The 15012-nt window shown below is 45.0% G+C and overlaps 2 protein-coding genes across 5 annotated transcripts in view; both read right to left on the bottom strand.

The window, feature by feature from the left end:
- The window catches only part of LOC144893007 (uncharacterized), an 812187-nt gene that overhangs the window by 701714 nt on the left and 95461 nt on the right, over positions 1-15012 (bottom strand). The window lies entirely within an intron of this gene.
- Positions 12222-15012, bottom strand: part of LOC137431665 (uncharacterized) — a 94992-nt gene continuing 92201 nt past the window's right edge. For all 4 annotated transcript variants that reach the window (XM_068123246.2, XM_078782304.1, XM_068123247.2 and 1 more), the window contains one exon: positions 12222-13418. In XM_068123246.2, coding sequence (XP_067979347.2) covers positions 13399-13418 — 20 coding nt within the window. In that variant the 3' untranslated portion in view covers positions 12222-13398. The remainder of the gene's footprint in view (positions 13419-15012) is intronic.

Here is a 15012-nt window from a genome sequence, read left to right as displayed (position 1 = left end):
ACATTGCGTGCCACACTAAAGTAGGTAAAAATTTATCGGGTCGGGACGCCCCGAGGGTAGAGAAGGGTGCAATGTTGCGAATATGGAATTTGGCCTCCATATCCGCTTGTAAATATTCCCCTATTTTCTCCAATACTCCCCAACTTTCCCCAATCCCCCATTCCCTAGTCCCATTGCATGTAAATAACAATCAGTAGAGCCGACCTTCCCCTTATTCCCCCATTAAATGTCGTGCCCAGGTCCACCGCACCACACGTAGACAACTTTCGGACATCTTCCTAGTTATTCTTATTCTATGTCAGTTAAGGCCTCGTCTCCATTAATTATGACTCTTCGTTGCACCAGAATGTGATTATATGGCATCAGTAGTGAGTTTAAGACCTTTCCCATACCTCCTTCCATCTTCTTCCCCAACAATTACAACAACAACAGAGGAGATGGCGGCGGAGCGGGGGAGGATGCGTCCTCACACCGGCTCGATTAGCGCCATTGACCACGCGCTCCACGGGGTTACCACGGAGGGGCTGGCTGTCAGCTCCTCGTCAAGGGCGGAGCCTGGTAAACCCCCCGCACGCACCCAATGAGAAGCAACGTGCCGATTCCACGGGGCGGCGCTAGCGAGCCGAGGGCGTGTCACTCCCCGCCGGATATACGCGGCCACGTAGCGGACGTGACGACAGATGCGCCCCCAGCGGAGAGAAAGAAGGACCTGCGAGCGCTGAAACAGATGCGCCCGAGTTTGGAGAGGCCTGAGAAAGACCCGCCTGAGAAAGAACGTCACCTCTGAGCGCTGCGACGAGACCTCCCCGCGTCTCTGGACCGAACCGTGTTGACCCTGCTTTGAGCCAAGAGTGCACCTTGAGCCATCGCTATCTGCCTTTCCTAGCCATCAAACCCCGTGTGAGTCAGCCGTTGTCCCGTTTACCTGTCGTCTGTCCGGGAATAATATAAGATTGTGTCTAAGTGCTTGTCTTTCTATGTTGTACCTCTCGTCCCTGTAATCTGACCTTCCGTAACGAATATAATCTCCTCCGGAGGTCTTGAGAACCGTATCCCTGGTGTCGTCATTTTATAACCCAGCCGGGTGTCTTCTTTTTCCTTATTGATCCAGCGTAGCGCGGCTCCGTCAACGTTCGAGTACAATCGGGTAATTTGTGCGGACACGACGGCCATTCCGCTCGGCCCACCTTAACATCAAAGTCGTGTCTGTAACAATATATACAGTATATATATATATATATATATATATATATACATACATACATACATACATACATATATATATACATACATACATACATATACACAGTCGTAGCCAAGAATATTGGCAGCCTTGCACTTTTTTTAAATAATGCACCATTTCTTCCAGAAAATTGTTTAAATGAAAAAATATTTTGGTATCCACATATGTATCTCTTTGGTTTGCAGTGGAACAAAGCGAAAAAAGCTGAAAAAAATACGAAACCTTAGCTTTTTCCATACAGAAATCGTAAAATGGCCCAGACAATATTGTTGCGGTTTTGTAAATAAAGGACCCCCATAGTTAGTTGCACCACAACATGTAGACTCGCTTAGTTAGTTATTTCTTATTAAATGTGAAGTATATAGTCCGGCAGCTAAGCTAAATATAGCATAACAATTGTGCATTTTGTGAGGAAAGCACCAAATTTGGCACACTAGTAGACTATCATATTATGAAAAGATCTGGATATTGGGCCATCTCAGATTCAGAGATTTGATTTTTGCAAGATTTGCAGATTTTGCAGATTTACTAGCTGAGATTGCAACGCCAGGGACGGCCGACTCCTTCCTGCGAGCTGCCCACGTCACCCGCACAAGAAGAGCTCATCAAATCACTGCAGCGGCACTGCACATCCTGCAACACCGTGCGTATGAACGCCACTGTATGACACATGCTGATGATGCAGAAGACCTGCCTGAGTTCGAAGACTGGTGTCACCAGAGAGGAGAAGACATTCTCAACTTTCAGTACTGGGCAACTGTGCTGGAACTAGAGATGTTGGTACTGGTCTACGTGCGTTCTCTGCGGCAGGCTTCATTCACGATGTACCTTGATGCCCTGACGGAACTGGTCCCATGGTTCCATGCCTTAGACCACACACACTATGCCACATGGGTCCCTGTTCACCTGAGGGACATGGTTGCACTCCCAATGAAGCACCCAGATGTAGCCAGAGAATTCAGGGCTGGCAACTTCACTGTACAGAAGACGAAGAAGGTGTTCTCTTCGATCCCAATCGAATCGAAATCTTGCAAAAATCAAATCTCTGAATCTGAGATGGCCCAATATCCAGATCTTTTCATAATATGATAGTCTACTAGTGTGCCAAATTTGGTGCTTTCCTCACAAAATGCACAATTGTTATGCTAAGTTGCCCCACTAATAGTCTCCTGCCCAGTGTTAGTATGCGTTGAGGCAGGTTGAGTAATGGTTGGCCTCATTGCAGCCTGAAGTGCCGTGTCATGGGCCTAGGACAAGTCTCGCAGGCCAGAGGGAGGAGCTGGAAGGCGTGGCCGGTAAGCATTGAACAGCCAATGGGAGGTGGAGGGAGTGGCCAAAAGTTAGAGCCAATGGAGGCTGAAGGGAGTGGCCGGAGGCCCGTGGAACATTCGAGGAGGGCTATAAAACCCGGCCCGGACCCCCGTTCCCTCTCTCTCTCTCTCTCTCTCTCTCTGGCCCAGGACTCTGAACGCTCTCCCTGCCCCGACGATCTCTCTGCCTGTACTCCCTGCACGTGCGCTCTGCCTCGCTGACCTTGAGATACGCTCCTCGGATTCCTGCTACGTGCACATCCGTGATCAACGCCCCTGCCGCGAACCTCCCTGGCTGTAATGTCCTGGGGTTGGAGCGAACCTTGGGGGTATCTGCCAAACGAGCCCGTCCAGGCAAACTGCACGAGCGACCGCGCTTTAGGCGCATTCCCCTCTTCCTCCCCTTCCCCGAACGAGTCTGAGGGCTGTGTCTCTTTGCTATGAATACTGTACATTTGTGAATAAATCCTGTGGTTTGTTTTCAACCTGGCCGTCTTCATCCTTTCACCATTGGCCTAGCATTGCTCGAATTAAAACCGCTCGATCGGGTTCAATAGTGATTAACGGTGCGAGTTACGCGACGCACAAACCGCTCGGGCGTTCAATACCAGCGTGACTCGTGCGAGGTTCAGTCCCCGTCTCACGGCTGCATGTGTTGAAGGTACTCGGGTCGTGACCGTTAACCCTTCCACGCGTAGCTTTGGGCTCGGCGGCTGGAATTGCTTAGCAATCCGTCCCCCATGAGTGTAGTGTGGGTGGCGGCCTCGTGGACTCGAAGCTCGAGGGGGAGCAGGGCTTAACACCCCCTCAGTACGTCGACGAGCTCGAGATCTGCAACAATATTATTGGCACCTTTTAGAAGTTGTTCGAAATAATTACAGACTTGGCATTTAATATGGAATTTTTTTTTTTCTTGACTTGGGTTTAATTTCTGAACTCGGTATATCAATCTGGTGAGTTTCTTTTACGTTTCGGTGATTTCTTTGTTAAAAGAACCATGTCACTGATTGTCTGTCGCAGCAAGAAGTCAATAACAGGATTATATCACAGGTGGCGTGACAAAATGTACGGACAGGTACATTTGACGATTGGCTTCACAATCGGGTATATAAGGGTTGTTGCGTTCTGTATCTTTTTTATTTTTTTTTTATTTTTTTTGTATACTGAATCGAGGCTCGTGAAAGAGCTAACATTTACTTCACAAACAAATCAACCAGACAAACAAAACACACAAAAAGCGGGAGCGGAAAACAAGATGGGGAGAGAAGGTGAAGCACACAAACACAACATTTGAGAGCAGGGAGATGTGTGGAAGGGAGAGGGCTTGGGGGGAGGAGGCATGGGAAGGGGGGGGGGGGTGGAGGAAGAAGTATAAAACACAAGGACACCAATGACTTCCAGGACAGAAGTTGGTATTTCAAAAAAGTGGAATTGGGGTGAAATTAGCGGGGGTAGAAAAGATCAAGGTTTTGGATGGGGGAAGATAAGAGATGGTGGTGAACAGCTGTTTTAAAGACCTGGAGGGTGGAGTGGGATTGAAGAGAGTGAGGGAGTTTGTTCCAGAGGCGGGAGAAAAGAGGAATGAAGGAGTGAAGGTGAGCAGAGAGTCTTGATTTTGGCAGTTTGACCATAAGAGGGTTGCAGGCAGATCTTGTGCGACCTGTAGGAATATTTGCGGGACAGAGCCCAGAGAGAGCTGGGGGGGCAAGGCCAGAGAGGAGTCGGTAGAAGATGGAAAGACCACCAACCTGCCTGCGGTGAGTGAGTGAGAGGCCCTTGGAGTTAGCTTCATCGCGGGAGATTCCAATGATTCTGAATGCTTTGGTTTCAACAGCGTGAAGACGAGCTAGGTGTGAGGCAGGAGCACCAGCCCAGAGGGGAGAGCAGTATTCCATTGAGCTGCGGATGAAAGCCTTGTATGTGGTGAGGAGCTCAGGTGTGCCAAGGAAGGACTTCGCACGACGGAGGATGCCCAGTCGGCGACTGGCTTTGGAGGCCAGATTTGAAATGTGGTTTTCCCAGGAAAGATCATGGCAGACAGTGAGACCCAAAAGCTTGAGTGACAGAACTTCTTGGAGAGGATTATTCAGAAAGTGGATGGGAGGGTTGTCCCGTCGGTCTTTTCGGAGAGACATTGTAAGAGTGTGAGATTTGTCAGGATTGAAAGACATGTTCCACTTGTTTGCCCAGTCTGTGATTTTGTCCAGGTCTGCAGAGAGTGAGGAGGCAGCAGACTGCCGATCTGAGGGATGAAGAATGGAGCGACAGAGAGTAGAGTCATCAGCAAAGAGATACAGAGGATTTTCAAGAGAGTCAGAGAGATCATTGATGAAGACCAGAAAAAGCACAGGGCCTAGAACACTGCCTTGTGGAACTCCAGCCTGAACAGGAAGAGGAGATGAGAGAAACCCATTCAGGGCCACACGTTGACTACGACTAGAGAGGAAGTCCGCCAGCCATGCGTGGAGATTTCCATGGATACCAAAAGAGGAGAGTTTGGTGAGCAGAGCGGGGTGCCAGACCGTATCGAAGGCACGTGATATGTCAAGGGAGACTGCTCTAATTTCCTGTTTGGCATTGAGGACCTCCATCCATTGTTGAGAAAGCAGAAGCAGCATGTCCAGAGTAGAGTGTCCAGGTCTGAAACCAAATTGATGATCAGAGATCAAGCCATTGGAGAAGAGGAAAGATTTCATATCTGAAGCAATGATGGATTCCATGACTTTGCTGATAATTGGGAGAAGGCTGATTGGTCTGTAGTTGCTGGGATCTGTTTTTGCACCTTTTTTGTGCAAAGCGGTGATGTTGGCAGATTTCCAAGCAGATGGAAGATGACCTTGAGCAAAAAAAGAGAGGGTGAAGAGAACAGAGAGAGGGAGTGAAAGAGCGGAAGAACAGGATTTTAGGACCCGTGGGCTGATGCCGTCAGGTCCAGTTGCAGAATCCGAGTCGAGGGTTGACAGAAACTTTTCCACCTTGTCAGGAGGAAAGGACACAGAGTCCAGGAGCAGCTGGGTACGACTGGGTACGGTGGGTACAGAGAGGGATGGGTTTGGGACACAAGATTTAGAGGCAAACACAGAGTTGAGGCATTCAGCTTTTTCAGGTGCGGAGTCAGCCGTGTGGCCATTTGAGGTGAGGGAGGGGATGGAGGGGGAACAAACACCAGAAACAGATTTGACCAGACGCCACCAGGATTTGGAAGAGGGAGACAGATAAGAGTTCGGTCCTGAGAACGGAGAGATATTGTTTCCTGGCTCTCCTGAGGGTGGACACACACTTGTTTCGGGCTTTGTGAAAGGAAATGAGATTTCCTTCCGTTGGATTTGCTTTCCAGGAGACGAAAGCAAGTTGTTTCTGGGCAATAGCCTCACCACAAGATTCCGTGTACCATGGACGGGAGGAAGGGTATGACAACAGAAGACGAGATGGGATAAATCTGTGCATGAGAGAGAGCAGTTTGCTTTGGAAGAATTCCCAGGAAGAATTTATGTCAGAGGCAGTAGAGATGGGAGACCATTCCATCTGATTGATGGCTGCTTGAAGACCGTGCCAGTTGGCCTGAGTTAAATGCCAGACTCGTCGACGCTGAGGAGGCTCTCTGAGAATGGTCAGAGAGATGTCCACTTTGACAAGCACATGATCAGATGAGCCGATTGGAGCAGAAGAAGAGCAGCAGACATTTTCAGGGAAGTTAGTCATAACCAAGTCCAGAAGAGAAGAAGCTCCGTTGACTGAAATCCGGGTCGGGAAATTGACAGATTGTGTCAGTCCCAGTGAGTCACAGAAGTCCTTTGCTGAAGAGCCATGGCTGGTGAGAGAGGTACCCACACCCAGCCAACTGGCATGGTGACAGTTGAAATCACCACATATGAGGAAGAGAGAGTTGGGATGGGTAGATAGAAGTTGGTCCATATTCTCAGACAGCGAGATGTAGATGGAGTCATCACTGTTTGGTGGACGGTACAACACACATATGAACAAAAGGTGGGAGCGAAGGGGAAGCCGTAGCCAAAGGTATTCCTCGGGGTGAGGTGGAGAGAGGGCAGTGCAGGGCGAGTGAGGAAGAGAGTTTTTTATAAAGATAGCAACCCCACCTCCAGGACGAGGCTCAGGTCTATCATACCGGAGTAGGGAGTAACCTGGGAGAGATACAAAGGAATCAGAGACATCATGAAGGAGGAAAGTTTCTGTTAAGCAGATCACGTCTGGTTTGTCAGAAGCAACCTGTATGGAGAGATCAGACATGTTTGAGCGAAGGCCCCGGATGTTTGAGGTCCATACTGTTAAGGAAGAGGAAGGGGGAGCATCGGATACAGAACAGGGGGGGGGAGCGGTAGGGTAAGATGTGGAAGAGGAGGAAGAGGTAGGGAGAGCTGTTGAAGGTGCGTCAGAGATTACAGAATAGCTCGGAGAAAGGGAAGGATGGGGCAGACAAAAGGTTTGATGGTGATTGGGAGAGGCGCAGTGAGGTGTTATTTGACGAGGGGGAAGAGCGAGGCAGAAGGTTGAGGGAGATGAAGGTGAAAGTTGGAAGGGGGAAGAAGCGGGGAGGACGCTTTGAGGGGGAGGGGTGAGAGGGGAGTCTAGGAGGGGAGGAGCGAGGGAGAGTCTCGGAGGGGAGGGGTGTGGGGGGGATTTGAAAGGAATGGGTGATTGGGAAGATTTGGAGGGGAGGGGCAAGGGGGAAGATTTGAAAGAGATGGGTGATGGGGATGATTTGGAGGGGATGGGCAAGGGGGTAGATTTAGAGGGGAGGGGTGATGGGAAATGGGATTTTGGGGTGATGGGATTTGACATTCGTGGAAAACAACTGCTGCACGTCTACAAAAGTTATTGCCGCTTCCCCTGGAGATGGTCCGTCAACTCGACAATGCTGTTGGTCATTTAGTGGTGGCTTTACGAAATTCCGGCATGAAACAGCGTGCTATTGCTTGGCAGTATGGCATCACTCAAGGTCAGGTGTCAAAGATCCTGAAACGAAATGCTCAGAGGGGTGTCCCTACTCCAATACCGAGGCCAGGACGTCCCCGCAGAACCACAAGGAGGGAGGTTCGCCAGCTGCACCGATTAGTCCGCAATGGCCATACCAAGTCAGCTAATCGGCTTAGGGCTGAGTGGCAGCAACTGACAAATGTGCCTATATCCAGAAGGCTAGTTGACCAACGACTGGTTCAAGCAGGCTGTCGTGCCAGGCGTCCCCTGAGAAAGCCACGCCTGAACAGACAACACCGCCAGCGCCGATTGCAGTGGGCCAGAGAGCACCGTCAATGGCAGCCAGGACACTGGAATCACGTGATCTTCAGTGACGAGTCTAGATTTCTTGTCTATCATCAAGATGGCCGCGTCCGAGTGCACAGACAAGTGCATGAAGCCTACAACGAAGATTGTATAGTGCCAATAGTCCAAGCTGGAGGTGGTGGGGTGACCGTTTGGGCTGCTTTTCATGCAGGGGGCAAAACTGACCTGGTTGTTCTGAATGGAAACCTGAACCAGTTCAAGCACAGGGCCATTCTGGAAGAAACATTGCTTCCATTTGTTCGTGCAGCCTTTCAAGGAAACTTTGTCTTCCAAGATGACAATGCACGGCCTCATCGTGCTCGCGTGATCCAACACTTTCTTGCTGACCGTGGTGTAGAGCATATGGAGGGGCCTGCCATGTCCCCGGATATGAATCCGATAGAGAACTTGTGGGCAGAATTAACGCGTCAAATCGACAACTTGGACCAGAAGCCTGCGTCTGTGCGTGAATTGCAGCAGGCTATTGTAACTGCATGGCAAGCGATTCCTGTCCAAACCTTGGCAAATCTCATGAATAGCATGCCTCAACGTGTACGTGTTCTCCTGAATGCTCGTGGGGGTTACACGAAGTACTGAACTGTAATTTTACTGTCCATAATCCCAGTCATAATTTAACTTTTGTTTTTGTTAAAAAAAAATTTGGCTAATGTGCAAAATAAAGAGATACTTCTGGAAAACGCACAGAAGTTTAACACAGTACTGTCCGTGAATCGAGTTCGATATCAGTTTACATCACTTTCAAGGATCAATTTATTTGCTTCGAAATGTCAAATGTGGTTTTTGTTTCTTTTAAAGGTCACATTATCAAAATCTAGAATAATTTCAACATAATTCCAATGAACTTTTTGTTCTAAGTCATCTTGAAAAGTAAGTTCACCCCCACAAAAAAAATATTCCATATTAAATGCCAAGTCTGTAGATTTCAAGCAGGTGATTCTCCTTTACTTTGGAATGGAACTCAATTCCAGTGCGTTTCAGGTGCCTGGAATACAACAATCACCCATTCAAGCAGTTTGAATAGAGAAAAGGAGTCATTCTGCTGTTTTGTGTCACTGTGTGCATCGCAATGAGCATTGAGAAAAGAAAGAAAACCAGAGAATTGTCTGAGGAAGTCAGACACAAGATTGTAGCCAAGCATGGACAATCTCAAGGCTACAAGGCCATCTCCATAGACCTTGATGTTCCTGTGTCCACCTTACGCAATGTTATCAGGAAGTTTAAGGCCCATGGCACTGAAGCCAACCTCCCTGGACGTGGCCGCAAGAGAAAACTTAATCGAAGATTGCAGTGAAGGATTGTTTGAATGGTGGAGAAAGCACCTCGATCAACTGCCAAACAGATTCAAGCTGACCTTCAGACACAAGGTACGACAGTTTCAACTCGCACCACCTGTCTCCAACTCAATGAAAGGATGTTCTATGGAAGGAGACCCAGGAGGACCCCTCTGCTGAGACAGAGACAATCGAAAGCCATACTGGAGTTTGCCAAATTTGGGAACCCGACTGGAGAATGTCCTGTGCACAGATGAGACCAAAATAGAGCTTTTTGGAAAAGCACGTCATCTCTATGTTTACAGAAAAAAATTTAAGCCTTCAAAGAAAAGAACACCTTCCCTACAGTCAAACATGGACGAGGTTCAGTGATGTTTTGGGGTTGCAAGTGCTGCCTCTGGCACTGGGTGCCTTGAATGTGTGCATGGCATCATTAAATCAGATTACCAAGGCATTTTGGAGCACAACGTTCTACTCAGTGTCAAAAATCTGGGTCTCCATCGAAGGTCATGGGTCTTGCAGCAGGACAATGACCCCAAACACACTTCAAAAAGCACCCAGGAATGGTTCAAGACAAAGCACTGGACTGTTCTGAAGTGGCCAGCAATGAGTCCAGATCTAAATCCAATTGAACACCTATGGGGAGATCTGAAAACAGCAGTTGGGAGAAGGCACACTTCAAATCTGGGAGAACTAGAGCAGTTTTCACAAGAAGAGTGGGCCAAACTGCCAGTAAAGACATGCAGGAAGCTTATTCATGGCTATAGGAAGCGCTTGATAAATATATAGTACCCAAATGTATCTATAGATTTTAAAAGGTTCTGTTGGCTAAACAGTTGCATCGGACTCACCTATTAGGCATGAAATTAGCAGGGCTACAGCTCTCTACTTCTCCATAGAATTGCACTCCAGCCAATGCTGGGAATTTAATTCTGAATTTTATAGACCAGTCCAGCTCAGAGAAGGAACATCTACGGCCATGCGTTTCCGGCTTATTGGTCCTCATCCTCCCCCGAAAGAAACGGTAAACTCCTACCTGATATTAAGTCAAGGTCAAACCCCATTACTGCAGTGGATACCAGGAAGCAAGTGTCACATCAGGTATTGCTGCATTCATCCTGGCTAACAGGAAATGCCAGCCACACATTGACCTTCTATGGCACACAAAACAGTTCTGGGAGCATCCAGGATCAATGTAAGTTTCCAAAAAAATAATTAAAAGCTCTGTAAGCTCATGCCTAATCAGGAGAGCTTATGCAACTGTTTAGCCAGAAGACATTTTTTTAAATGTTAGGGTTAGTCTGGCATTAGTGGAGCACAGGCAATTCCATACCAACTACCTTTTAGGTTTAAATTGAGGCCACTTCAAATACCCTTCAAAGCATGAGGTCACAGTTTTCGAGTTAAATTATGTAAACCTTTTCAGACCTCCTGTACAAACCCCTCGAGGAATTTTTTTTTTCATAAAATACATGCAAAACGAAAATCTAAAATGACTCTGGCATTCCTAACAGATACATATACAATCCCAGATTAAAATCGTATCCTAATTAACTTGTTCATCATCTACTATTGCACATGCTATTGTGAAATTACAATGTCTCCTTATGTTAAAATAATATTTGTTCCCTTATGAGGAACTTCAATGCAGGAGGAGGCCATTAGGCCAATCGAGCCTGTACATGGGTAATTAAATGATCAGAAATCATTTCATTACATTTTAATAAACTATTAGTGAGCCTGGTGTTGGCTTAAGGGTTAAGGTGGTTGGCTTAAGATCCTCGGTTCCTGAGTTCAAGCCCCTCTATGCCGCTGAATTCACACCAGGTGGATTGACTCAGCCTGTCATCCTTTGGAGGTCGGCAAAATGAGTACGAACTAGCTGGAAAGGGGGTCGCATCAGTGGAATGTCCAGAAAATGATGCAGCCGAGCAGCCACAGGCTGCATACGAATAAGTAAAATAAAAAAAACTTATTGTTCGTGGAAATCTTCACATCTAAAAAGGCAAATGCTTGGTCAATACATCATTATATTAAAATAGGAAATACTTACAGGAGATACAAATTTAACTTGAAAGCATCTTAAAATGCAAGGCCCGTCAGCGTCCACTTTGAGCTCAAACTAAACTTGACGAAAAAAACAGAAAATAACACGTTAAATTTATTAATTTGTCTTCTCATTTTTTCTGATTAAATGTTCCAAATTGACGGGTTTGTTTAAAATGTGATGAAAAAAGCTCAAATGGTAAAAACAGAAACACGGAAGCGATTTCAAAATCCGGCCGTATTGCATTGCAAGGTAGATGGACTAATAATGTTTATTTATACTTACTGTGACTTTACCCTTTGACATTTTGACCCAATTATTAATTTGTCTTCTCCTTATTCTCATAATAAGAGATTGGAATCCACTGACAAATCTGCAGAAATTTCAATATCCCAGTTCCAGAAAACTCATGGAAACATGAACCAATGGCGATCATTGAAAACAAGGAAGTAATGCTTATGTATGACCTGATGATCCCATTCAGCGTGAACATAGAAAACAAAGTATTGCGACCAGACATTGTACTCGGGAACAAAAAGGAAAAGACAGCATTGATGATTGAGATATCAGTCCCCAGCGATTTTGGTCTAAATTACACAGATATCAAGAAAATGACCAAATACCAGGACCTCAAGAATGAAGTGTAAATATCCTTGAAGCTGAAGAGCACCAAAAGTGTACCGGCGATAATTGGGGCAATGGGAATGATAACGAAGAACCTTACAGAGATCTTAAAAACCATCCCTGGGAACATTACCACAAACAAACTCCAGTTGAAGGCTGTACTGGTAAGTGACGATCCTGAAAAGAGCACTTGGAACAAAACTCTGAGAACAACACAACTTCACAACTCCGTCCTTGAATCGCAATCCTTCACTGAAGCAGGGGTGGATACTTCGCTTCCTGGGAGGACTCTGTACCACCTTCTAAAATCCAAATTATGGAGATAATGAACACACACACACACACACACACACACACACACACACACACACACACACACACACACACACACACACACACACACACACACACACAAAAAAGCAACATTCATGTACCCATGTTTTATTTAAATCTCACAATATTTATTATTTATTTTGCATTGCAAATTGTTGACAAATACTTTAAATATACAGCTCATCTATATTCGTCTCACCGTGGTAACTACATTATAAATCGACAAAAGATTCATTGTTGGCAGGATTCATACTTGGGAATGAAAGGACCACCAGCTATAACAAAGGTATGATTCAGGCATGACACGATAACAAATGAGTGCTCCTCAAGTGGGATTATGTAAAAAATAACGATGCCGTTAAACAAACTATTAAACTGCAGTCTGTGTAGTGTGCCCATAAACTGTGTTACTAAAATCAGAGCAAGGGGAAGTAGGTAGTACGAGGAAGTGGAAGGAGGTGTGGGATGGGAAGGGGGGGGGGGGAGGGTGCCGTTTGAGAGGGGCAGATGAAGGAAGGGGAATCTGTCATTTTCAATATTTTTGTCTCAGGTTTTACACGGGACTGAACCTATTATCCTTACAGGTAGATGGCACTTTGGTGCTATTATGTAAACTTTTCAAGTTCATTAACCACACAAAAAATATATCAATAGAAAATTACAACAAAGCACAGTTGGTAATGACAGGTTCAGGAGGGGGAGGTTGGGATAAATATCTCAACATCTCAACCGCAAACCACTCATCAAATGGAAAAAAGCAAATAGTTGAATCTGATTCCGATTATAGTAGATTGCATCATCCTAGTACAGTGCAGTTCCTTCCTTCCGTTTAAGTGCTGCTTCAGCAGGGTGAAGATAACCGCATTGCGTTACAGGCAGATCGTAACAATGTGGCAGATGCCATGACAAACCTGAATGTTTGAAAATCCCTGTGGAATTAACTCCAGGTATGACATCATGTTACACATTCTTATATCTTCCCTTTCAATTTAGACTCCTCTCCAACTCCTTGTCTCATATCCTTACTACAATTACCAGCTGTCAGTTATTGTTCATCCTCACTGAAATTATACACCAGCTGATAGTTTATTACCAGCTATAAGCTGATAGTTTATATTTGAACCAATCACTGATAAAAATCTAAAACTTCAAGACAATCACGTCAAAATCTTTATATTTAAAATAACCATTTTGTGACCTTATTTTGGTGTGCAAACATGAGTATTGTAGTGCTATCTTGCAGATGCTCCTCTCTTCTGAGCTTGGTTTTCAGTTGAGGATGGTTCCATCTGCCAAGGGTCCATAACAGATTAATTAAGCATCATTTGGTTATAACCTTTTCAGGAAAATAGTACTGACTGATTATTTTTTTAAAGATTATAAAAAATATAAATATTATGGCTGATTGAAATTATTATAAAAAATATAATTTGTATATAAATAAATAAAATTTGTATATTTATAAATTTATAAATTTATAAATACAATTTGTAAAAAAAAACATTATAAAAAAATATATTATGGCTGATGGAAATTACAAAAAATGAAATTTGTGTATTAATAAATAAATTAATAATATTGTATCATCATACTAAAATACGCAATTTGGTGTCCGTCTGTCTGTCTGATGATTTTTTGACTGCAATACATTCTGTCGTTACTTATCCAATCTCAACCAAACTTGACAGGATGACTAAGGGTTGCACAATGAAGGTTGTAGTGCAATCATTTGCCCCCCTCCCCAAGGGGGGTTTCTCACCCGAGCGGGTTTTCCCCAACATTGCCAGCAATGGGGTTGCATGTTGAGGTGTATATAAATGTTAACTTAGATTTATCGTGGCGTTTTTCCAAGGCCACTTCGAATAACAAAACTAACAATAATCTATATAATAATACCGTAAGGACTCGACTTTGTTATCCCTTTTACGCCGCACCCAGTGACCCCATGCCCACGGCACTAATGCATTTTCCATCTACGAACCGCGCTCTTTGTTTATCACATACAGCCATACTCGAAAAATCTGAATTCGCCGACTTTGGGACCCAAAAGCATCCGATTATCGGCCGATACGACGCCATCTTACGACACCATCGTATTGGCGTCTGCTGGGCGAAGGCGATGCGAGCCGTCCGCTGATTGGACAGTCGAGTGGTGTGAACCAAATCGTCTTTTTATTCCCTTGAACATTTTAAATTAGGATATATAAGGAAACGTCTTTGAAGTTTTTTCGAATCGAAGTGAAGAAGTTTTTGAAGTTTTGATTTTGGAAACGTTAAATGGAGAAACAGTTTCACAGGAAGAGAATGCGATGCGATGAAGAAGAATCCATCTTTATTTTATTTTTTTGAACCACAAAAGATTGAAGCTCCACGAAGTCAAGAATGTGAAACTACGTGAATGTAATAAAATAACAAGTGCAACAAGTACAAAAAGTTTTAATTAAAACAAAAGCCGCGTCGATGTTACACAATGCCTAGATGCAGCTGTGCCTATAACGTCGATGTTATAAGCACAGGACATTCCTATTGATTCGATTACTTGATGTTATTTTTGTGCAAAGTGAAAATATATCTCGGCAATTTCCCGTGTGTGGCGACGAATTTTTAATATATCTCGGCATTTTCCCGTCTGTTATTTCAGGCGGTGTATGACTGACCATGCCGTGATTGTAAAAAAATATATCTCGGCAATTTCTCGTGTGTAGCGACACGTGAACGAAGCTATGCTCCTCTCTCCACATTATTGTGTCGACGTATAAATTAAATATTTCATCGTGACGATTGTCATCAAATGGACGAATTTTTAATATATCTCGGCATTTTCCCGTGTTATTTCGGGCGGTGTATGACTGAGCATGCCACGATTTAAACAAAATATATATA

This window comes from Myxine glutinosa, chromosome 7 (genome assembly GCF_964187855.1).
Source record: "Myxine glutinosa chromosome 7, kmMyxGlut1.1, whole genome shotgun sequence".
In the NCBI taxonomy this organism is placed as follows: Eukaryota; Metazoa; Chordata; class Myxini; order Myxiniformes; family Myxinidae; genus Myxine; species Myxine glutinosa.
This window is presented reverse-complemented; position numbering and strand designations above follow the sequence as displayed.